The sequence below is a fragment of the Perognathus longimembris genome, chromosome 3 (genome assembly GCF_023159225.1).
Source record: "Perognathus longimembris pacificus isolate PPM17 chromosome 3, ASM2315922v1, whole genome shotgun sequence".
Taxonomy (NCBI): Eukaryota; Metazoa; Chordata; class Mammalia; order Rodentia; family Heteromyidae; genus Perognathus; species Perognathus longimembris.
The window spans coordinates 62,442,880-62,452,747 of record NC_063163.1 but is presented as its reverse complement, the minus strand read 5'-3'; the positions used below and the strand labels follow the sequence as shown (position 1 = coordinate 62,452,747).

General features: G+C 43.4%; 1 protein-coding gene and 1 pseudogene across 1 annotated transcript; one reads left to right on the top strand and one right to left on the bottom strand.

The window, feature by feature from the left end:
• The first annotated feature begins 263 nt into the window (after positions 1-263).
• On the top strand, positions 264-952 carry Mrpl57 (mitochondrial ribosomal protein L57). Its single transcript, XM_048341660.1, has one exon. The coding sequence runs from the start codon at positions 338-340 to the stop codon at positions 647-649; it is 312 nt and encodes a 103-aa protein (XP_048197617.1). The 5' UTR covers positions 264-337; the 3' UTR covers positions 650-952.
• Positions 953-5,953: 5,001 nt separating this feature from the next.
• LOC125348433 lies at positions 5,954-6,865 on the bottom strand (annotated as a pseudogene).
• Between the last annotated feature and the right edge of the window lie 3,003 nt (positions 6,866-9,868).

Below are 9,868 nucleotides of genomic sequence, written 5' to 3'. Positions count from 1 at the left end.
CCTGGTGGCGCGCGTACGCAGAACTCTCGCGGCGGTTGAAATCCCGCGTGAAAGGAGCCCGAGATTCCGGTGCGCCAAATACACTTGCTCTACGGCGTGGGCGGCACGGACGTCGTTTCCGGTGGGGCGCTGCCGGTGAGTTGTTTGGCTTAGTCGGTTCTCGGGGAGATCTCCTCTTCACCCGTTTCCCGTAGGCAGGGTTTCCCACTTCCGGTTGGGGAGTCCACCAGTGTCTGTGGGACACCGTCCCTTCCCAGGCGTGTTGTGAACCGAGGTAGCTCGCCCGGCCTAGCCCGGCCCGGCGGTCTCCAGCTCCGTGTCTCCTCAGCCCGCCGCCATGTACCTTACGGCTCTGCTCCGCCGCGGTCGCATTCCGGGCCGAATGTGGATCGGGAAGCACCGGCGGCCGCGGTTCGTGACCTTGGAGGCGAAGCAGAGAATGATCCGTCGCCTGGAGATCGAGAGCGAGAACCACTACTGGCTGAGCATGCCTTACCTGACGGCGGCGCAGGAGTACGGCCACGCCGCCGAGCGCAGGGCCAAGGCCTTTGAGGCCATCAAGGCGGCCGCCACCTCCAAGTTTCCTCCGCATAGATACGTCGCAGACCAGCTCAGCCATCTCAACGTCACCAAGAAATGGTCCTCTTAACCCGGAAGCCTGCACTTCCATTCTGTTGGTTATGGGTTGCCGCCTTGCCCTAGAACTGAAAAAACAAAACTGTCACCACGTGAGCCTCCAGACCAGAGTCTTATTAAAACAAACATGACCCTCTTTGTACGAAACAATTATAACAATAAAATTATGTCGAAATTTGGGGCTCTGATAGCCCTCATACTTAAACACATGCTGCTGCTGTGGCTGCTTTGGAGGGAGGGCTGGTAAAGTATCTGGCCCACAGGTGTGATATGAAACGTTATTTTGAAGGAGCGTGGCAATTAAAAACCAAACTTAGATGTGGAGGTTGTGGTTTATGTATTTGGTTATACCCTGGAGTTTTGTGGTGCAACAATGTAGTTTTGCTTACCTTCAGAAATAAGTGACTGTGGTAAACTTAAGCGGAAAAAGCTCTTCCAACTTAATGTACTAGTAAAAACATTTTCTTAAAGGATTTGACTAGTAAAGGTCGACAAACTGGGGCCAGTGGCTCATTCCTGTAATCCTTGCAGTTCAGGAGGCTGAGATTTGGAGAATTGTAATTTGAGACCAGCTAGGGTAGAAAAGTTTGCTAGAGGGGCTGGGAATATGGCCTAGTGGCAAGAGTGCTTGCCTCGTATACATGAAGCCCTGGGTTTGATTCCCCAGCACCACATATATAGAAAACGGCCAGAAGTGGTGCTGTGGCTCAAGTGGTAGAGTGCTGGCCTTGAGCAAAAAGAAGTCAAGGACAGTGCTCAGGCCCTGAGTCCAAGGCCCAGGACTGGAAAAAAAATAAAAGTTTGCTAGACAGTTTTTAAAATAGCCAGCTAAAAGCAGGGCTGGAGGTATTGCTCAGGTTGTAGAATGCCACCCTGGCAATCTGAGAGGCCCTAAGGTCAAATCTTGTTATTGCAGATAAAAGAAAATAAGGACATTCAACTGAGTTAAAAGGTATTTGTCAGAATCATTAACATGCAAGTACAAAACCCAACAATGGCCATTGCCAGCATTGAAGTCTTTGTGTGTGTGTGCTCACATGTACAACGCATATGTGCACGTGTAGGTGTCAATCTTAGGGCATGGATGCGGTCCCTGAGCTTTTCTGCTTAAAGCTAGCACTCTACCCCTTTGAGCCAGGGTTCCACTTCTGGCTTTTTGCCCATTAGTTGGAGATAAGAATTTCATGGGGGCTGGGGATATAGCCTAGTGGCAAGAGTGCCTGCCTCGGATACACGAGGCCCTAGGTTCGATTCCCCAGCACCACATATACAGAAAACGGCCAGAAGGGGCGCTGTGGCTCAAGTGGCAGAGTGCTTGCCTTGAGCGGGAAGAAGCCAGGGACAGCGCTCAGGCCCTGAGTCCAAGGCCCAGGACTGGCCAAAAAAAAAAAAAAAAAAAGAATTTCATGGACTTTCCTGCCTAGGCTTGGCCTCAAACTGTGATCCTCGGACCTCAGCCTCCTGTGTAGCTAGAATTAAAGCATGAGTCGAAGGCTCAGGGCAAAGTCTTGTACATTGCCAGGCATTGGTGCCCCATGCCTGTAATCCTAGCTACCCAGGCATTTATCTCCCAATTAGCTATCAAAAGAAAAAATGAAAATGGAGCTGTGGCTCAAGTGGTAGAGTGCCTGTTTTGCGTGAAAAAGCCAAGCAAGAGTGTGAGGCCTTGAGTTCAAGCCCTGGTACTTGAGTTCAAGTGCTGGTATAAGAGGGGAAAAAATCCTAAATATCCATCTCAGCTCTATTGCTATAGTTAAAAAAACCCAGAAACTAGTATCAACTGGTGAGCAGTAAATAAATCATGGAACAATACAACAATACAGATGAAAACCACTTAGCAATTAAAATTTAGTTCAAGGTTTATGCTGTACTGAGTTGAGAGTTCCTTTTCTATCTTTCTGTAAGGTGTTTGATATTTTTCATCAGCAAAACATCTGGGTCCTTTTTGTGGGAAGTCTTTCAGAAAATCAGAATTATTTAGAACTAGCCATATTGCCAAATCTATTTTACCAACATGCATTCACCTGTTAAGCACGTGTTCTACCATGCTACCAGCCCTGTTTTGCTTTACTGTAATTATTTTGAGGGTTGGATTGTGTTCCTTCTATGCTCCCTTGGAGCTGGGTTTATATGTAGATCCATATCTCCATACTTAGCTTGTCGTTGAAATGAGAGTCTTGCTGTTTTTTTTTTTTTTTTTTTTTGGTCTGAGCTGGCCTTGAACTTGTGTCCTGATCACTACCTTCTGAGTAGCTGGAGTTACAAGCATGTACCACTGGCCCCAACCCCTACAAATGATTTTTTTTGCACGTACTTGGGTTTGAATTCAGAGCTTGTCAGACATGTCAGACTCTACTATTTAAGCCATCCATCTTTTTAAAGTTTTATACATATGTATTTATAACATATATATGTATGTGTGTGTGTGTGTGTGTGTGTATGTGTATGTATTAAGTTTGTTTGGGCTGGCTTCCTACTGTGATCTTACCTGTGCCTCTTGGGTAGTTGAGAATAGGGGTGTGGACTACCATACCAAGCTATGACTGATTTTTTTTTTTTTATTGCAAAGGCATTTTGGTATTAGGAAGTTTGGGAACTTATTACAATCTTTTATCAGGCATTCTCTGAAACTGTAAAAGAGAAGAGGCTGTGGTTTCATTTCTACTACATGAACTGCTTTTGACAGTAGGATTTTTCATTATGGCTAGGTAGAGGCCTCCACTGACAATACTTCAGCTGGGCAAGGGGGGAATGCTACATCACTGTTCCCCATGTGTCCCTCATGTCACACAGGAAAGGCCTTATTTTCACTAAACGGTGAGTCATGTATTACCTCAATGGAGAAATAGTTTTTTTTTTTTTTTTTTTTTTTTGCCACATGAGGTACAACAATGAGGCACTGGTTTGAAAGGAGAGGGAGCATTCCCTACTAACAGCTTAATATAGAACTTCTCAAGCCTGTAGAACTGTGGGGAAATTAAATGTTGATGCATCACTCAGTCGGGCATTTTGTAATAGCAACATCAGTGGCCTGATACCACTCCAGCAGGAAGGCTGAGGCTTTAAAGATGAAGCTATTTGTCGCTTCATGGTGTAACTATCTCCTTCGGAGCAAAATTATCCCACTTCAGAGTAGACTTGGGCTAATGTGGAAGACTAAATAGTGCAGATTGGAGGGAATCTGAACATTGTCTTCCTGTGTGCTTACATTTCAAAGGAGAGAAAAACTCAGCCTGTAAACTCAAACAGGAATATTTTCTCCGTATTTACATTCCAAGCTCCCTTTCTTGGAAGGAAGAGTGGTAGATGTTCCTATTTCTATGTTAAGTAGAGGCAGTCACTTTCCCTAACAAATCCACTATACATGGAGAGTCCTACAACCAGCCCTTCATTAATCTGCAGGGGTGGGAGACTGAACATGATGGTTTTCTGGCTGCTGTTCTTGCTGAGGATGAATTGCATGATCTCTGACCAGCATTTCTCTTACTGCAAGTAGGATAAGATCAAATCCTCCACTGAAGCTGGGTGTCCATGGGTGATTTATGCCTATAATCCTAGCTACACAGGAGTTTGAGATCTGAGGATTGCAACTGAGATTTGAAGCCAGCTCAGACAGGAAAGTACTTGAGACTATTTCCAACCAAAAAGCTGAAAGTGAAGATGTTGCTCAAAGTGGTAGAGTGCCAGCCTTAAGTAAACACCAAACAAGAATGAGGCTGAGTTCAGGCCCTATTACCAGCACACACACAAAATGTTTAACAAGAATCCTTTTAAGTCCTGGTAATTTTAATAATTGTTTTTGATTTTATTTTGTTGGTGTCAAAAGATATTTTGAAGTCATCTTTTTTTTTGCCAGTCTTGGGGCTTGTACTCAGGGCCTGGCCACTGTCCCTGAGCCTCTTTTGCTCAAGGCTAGTACTCTACCACTTGAGCCACAGCGCCATTTCAGGTTTCTCTGTTTAATGTGGTACTGAATGGAACCCAGGGATTCATGCATGCTAGGCAAGCATTCTACCACTAAGCTACATTCCCAGCCAGAAGATATTTCACAATCTCAAAGTTTAGAGAAACTTGTTGCACAATCCTCCATTTGCCTTGTAAAAGTCCCATATACACGAGATGCACACGTTCTGCAGTTAGTGGCAGGAACTGAAGTTCTGTAAGTGAAAATTAGGCCAGGATAGTGTTATTTATATCTTTATTTGGGGAGGAGGGGAGGGATAGCCTGTCAATTATAAAGAGAAGCACTTGAAATGTTCCTACTATATTTGTTCTACTTCCTTTTTTTGGTCACTATCAACCAGGGCTTGAATTTAGAGCCTCTTGCTTGGCTTTTTGGTTATAGCTGGCCTCTACCAATTGAGCCATGCCTCCAGTTCAGCTCTTTTGTTAATTGGAAGTGTAGTTAGTCTCTCAGGCTTTTCTGCCCCAGCTCATTTCAAATCAGCCTCCTGAGTAGTTAGGTTTACAAGAATGGGACACTTGTCCAGCCTGTTGTCCCTTGTTGTCCCAGCATGATGGGGTCATGCTTTGATGCCCAGACCAGCCTCACTTTTTTTTTTGGCCAGTTCTGGGCCTTGGACTCAGGGCCTGAGCACTGTCCTGGCTTTTTTTTTTTTTTTTTTTTCTTTCTCAAGTCTAGCACTCTGCCACTTGAGCCACAGCGCCACTTCTGGCCGTTTTCTATATATGTGATGCTGGGGAATTGAACCCAGGGCTTTATGTATATGAGACAAGCACTCTTGCCACTAGGCCATATCCCCAGCCAAGCCTCACACTCTTGTCTTTAGTTTTTTACTGTGTCATGTATTTTGAAGCTCTGTAGACCTGTACACATTTTATGTCTTCCTGAAATATCTGACCTTAAGTATTTATTCACATCTGGTAATTCTTAGTTAATATACTTCCTTTTACTGTTTGCATGATGTTTTCCCTTTACTTTCAAACTATTTTGTCTTTGTGTTTAAAACATGCCTTAGCCATAAAGGCCTTGCTTTTTTCTTTTTGAGACGGGGCTTCTTGTGGTGCCCAGGCTACCTCCAAACTCCTGGGTTCAAACTGTTGCCTCCCACCACCATTAAACTCAGCTTTGCCTTTGAATTGTTAATACATTTACATAGAAGTTTGTTTTATTAGGGCTTGAAGTCACAGCCTGGGCATTCAAACCTTTTTATTCAAGGCTACATAAGAACTCTCACTTGAGCCACAGCTCCATTTCCAGCTTTTTTCTTTTTGGTAGTTAACTGGAGATCAGAGACTCTCTGACTATCCTGTCCACTGGCTTTAAACCATGATTCTCAGATCTTTTTTTTTTTTAAACAGGCTTGATTCACTTTATTGTTCTTGTATAAAAATCCTAGGTTGTAGCCACAGCTGGAGCCTGGGTCCTCTGCACGGAGACTCTGGTGTGGTGTGGGTTTTCACAAGATGGTCAGTGAATTCCTGATAAGGAGATTTGGTGAACACAGTCTCTTTCCAGAGATCAGGGGTCAGGTAACTGTAGGTCTTGGAGATGGCAACAAAAGTGGCCTTGTCAAAGTTGCCCAAAGTAGCAGTACAGCCCCTGGCTGAGGTCTAACAGTCATCAATACCAGCCATCATCAACAGCTTCTTGGGGACAGGAGCTGAAACAATCTCAGTGCCTCTGGGTGCGGGGATGAGGAGCACCAGCACAGATCCACAGCGGCATGTCACCTTGCATGGTATGGTGTGAGGCTTGCCAATCTTGTTCCCCCAGTAGCCTCTCCGCACAGGGACAATGGAGAGCTTCGACAGGATGATGGCTCCTTGGATGGCAGTGGCAACCTCTTTGGAGCACTTAACACCCAAACCCACATGGCCATTGTAGTCGCCAATGGCTACAAATGCCTTGAACCTGGTGCATTGGCCAGCTCGAGTCTGCTTCTGCACGGGCATGATCTTCAACACCTCATCCTTGAGGGACGCCCCCAGGAAAAAGTCAATAATCTCAGACTCCTTGAATGGGCAGGGAGAAAAGATAGATTTCCTCCAAAGACTTGATCTTCATGTCCTTAACCAAGCGGCCTAGTTTGGTGACGGGGATCCATTCCTTGTCTTCGGCCTTGCCTCCACGAGCCCCGCGGCCACTACCCCGGCCTTCCAGAAGGCCACTACCGAAGCCTCCTCGGAAGCCACCACGGCCTCCCAAGCCTGGGCCCCCAGGGCCTCCGGACCCTCCTGCTGCACCGGCGTCATCTGCCATTTGGTGTTTTCCCAAGAAGAAGAAGCTGATTCTCAGATCTAAGTCTCCTAAGTCTTAGTATTACAAAGCCACTGCCTGGTTTCAGTCATCTCGTGGAGTCCAGGTCTGAGTACCATTGAAACACTTACCTCTCACAGAACTAGCCCTCTATTTCTTTGTAAATTCCTAAAAGTGTGGTTGCTAGTACACGTCATGCATAATGAAAACTTTGATACATATTGCCAAATTGCTTTTTGTGTCTGTAGTAAGGCTTACATTCAGGGCTTGGGCACTGTACCTCAGCTTTTTAGCTCAAAGCGGGCACTCTACCACTTGGCCTACATTTCCACTTATTTTGCTGGTTGACTGGAGATTAGATTCTAATGGGCTTTCTTACCCAGGCTAAATAGCTTCTGAATAGTTAAGACTACAGGTGTTATCTACTAGTACCTGGCTCAAATTGCATGTTTTTAGTGAAGGTGAAATTTTATTTTACACTCTAACCAAAAGTGTTTCTTTGTCTATAATCTCAGCAACTATCCTAGGCCAAAATAATCATATTGCTGCTTTCATTTGCATTTCCTTACTGAAGCTAGGTATCCTTTTATATCACGGGTGATTCCTATGTGTAAATTTCTTCTGGTTGTATTTTTCAATTATTTTATGATAGGAACTGATTACATAATGCTGGGGGATCGAAGATAGGGACATGCTAGGCAAGCATTCTGCCACTGAGCTACACCCTCAGTCATCCATTTTATACTAGTGCTTTTTCATTTTCTTAACTTTTCCTATACTCAGAACTGTTTTGCTTTATGACTAGTAGAGTGTCACCTGCTTAGAAATACTATCCCACTTAAAAAATTCCTTACCCAAGTTTCTAAATTAGGTGTCTGCCAATTATCTGGAATTTTCTTGGTGGAAGATGTAAGGGTAGAGGCAACTGTTTTTCCCAAATGCTATTACAGTTGTCCAGCATCCTATATGCCCCACAGATACACAACTTTCTTTGAAAGCTAATACATGCACACAGTAGGAAAATCAATAGTATAACAAATTGCTGGGCATTCGTGGCTCACACCTGTAATCCTAGCTACTCAGGAGGCTGAGATCTGAGGATCATGATTTGAAGCCATCCTTGGCAGGAAAGTCTGTGAGATGATTATTTCTAATTAACCAGCAAAATGCTGAGAAGCAGAGGTGGGCTCAAGTGGTAGAGTGCCAGTCTTGAGTGAAAAAGCTAAGGGATCACACTGAGGCCTTGGATTCAAGCCCCAGTATTAGCACAAAAAGCAAGCAAACAAGAAAAAGTATAGTTTACATTTCATGTGGTAAGTAGCTAATGGGAAAATGAACGTAGTAAAAGTACATTGAGCTCTGAAGGTGGTAAACCTGGCCTAGAGGGAGGACTAAGGATAGAAGCAGGGACCAGACTGTAGAAATCCAGGATGGACAAAAAGAATCATTTCATATCAAGATGTGTAGAGACAACCTTGGTTGAAGAGCAGCCTGTGATGAGATGCAAGCTACTGACACTGACTGAACTGAAGGGGTAAAAAACAAAGTCACAAAACTGTCATTTGTTCTACTCTCCTGGTTTCAAAGGAACACTTTGGCCATTTCATAGCTTCCCCTACCCCCAACACAGTATTTCTGAAGTGGGGAAGGGATTCATCTCTGGGCTGCAGTTGGTTCTTGAAAGTATCTTGAAATTTTACAAGTCTGAGAACTGACAATCAGAGCTCAGCTGTCAGTCTCCTTGTTCATTCCGTAGGCTCACATCAGAACTCTGCCCCATCAAAGCTAAAGTCACTACAGTGACTTGAAGGTATTCAAGATGGCAAAGTGGTGTGTGTGTGTGTGTGTGTGTGTGTGTGTGTGTGTGTGTATGTATGTGCATGCACATGCACACACACACTCAGTAAAGCTTTGCCAAGTTTTCTTACCATTGTGACTTGTCCAGAAATTCTTATTCTGCAATTGAAGTCAAGGACCCTAAGTGAAGACTTCTTACATTTAAAAGGAAGCTTCACTAAACCTCCTATCTGTCCAGTGACAATAGGGCTTGAACTCAGGGCCTGGGCACTGTCCCTGAACTTGGTTGCTCAAAGCTAGCCACAGCTTCAGCCCAACTGGAGATAACCGTCTTACTCTCCTTAGATCTAAGCCTCCTGAGTAGTTAGGAGTACAGCATCAGCCACCAGCTCCCAGCTCCTAAATTATGAAACTAAACTATGGTCAGTAAAAGTTTAAACCTTTTAGGCTCTTGAATGAAACTATGCCAACTACAGTTTCATTACATCAAAATTATACCTGAGAGATGTTTGCCCGCATTATTAGCCAATCTCTTCCTCTAACCAACCAATACTTTTTATCAGCTTTCCAAGCTTACCAACACCATTATTCTCATTTTAGAAATACCCATTTATAACATCAAAATCATTGAAAAAAAACCCCAAGATCATATCTTTATTTGTTTATTATAAAGTAATTATGGTTTGGGGGGAAAATGTAAAAATGTTCTGCACACATGTTAATGTAAGTTAGGCCATAAAAAAGCAAAAAGTCAACATTAAGTCATGGTCCAGAATTACACAAATGAGAAATAAATATACAAGGCTTATGGTATTTGGTAAGTAAGGATAACTAAGGTAAACTGTATTTCAAATTTGTTTATATAAAAGCATAGTAAAGATCACTTTAAAATAGTGTCCATCTTTTAAACGAGCATAGATGCATCTGCAGTCATGTACAAATATAATAAACTTAACAGCTTTCTTACTCTCTTAATACAAATTACAATCACTTGTTTCTTATGCAACCTGACAAATTAATAGCGGAAGTCATTAGAAAAATATGGACCTTTCTGAGTCTATATTATATCTTAAAGATTAATTAAAAATACAGTTTAGGTAATATGAAACATATGTTTTTCAGATTTAAATACCTGTTTCTAATGTATTATTAGATATGGTCTTCAGTTTGGCTGAAAATGCAAAAATAGGATTAATTTCTTAACAGATTAAAAAT

Bases quoted from the DNA above. Each gene is read 5' to 3' on its own strand.
- Mrpl57 (XM_048341660.1), top strand. From the start codon at position 338: ATGTACCTTACGGCTCTGCTCCGCCGCGGTCGCATTCCGGGCCGAATG.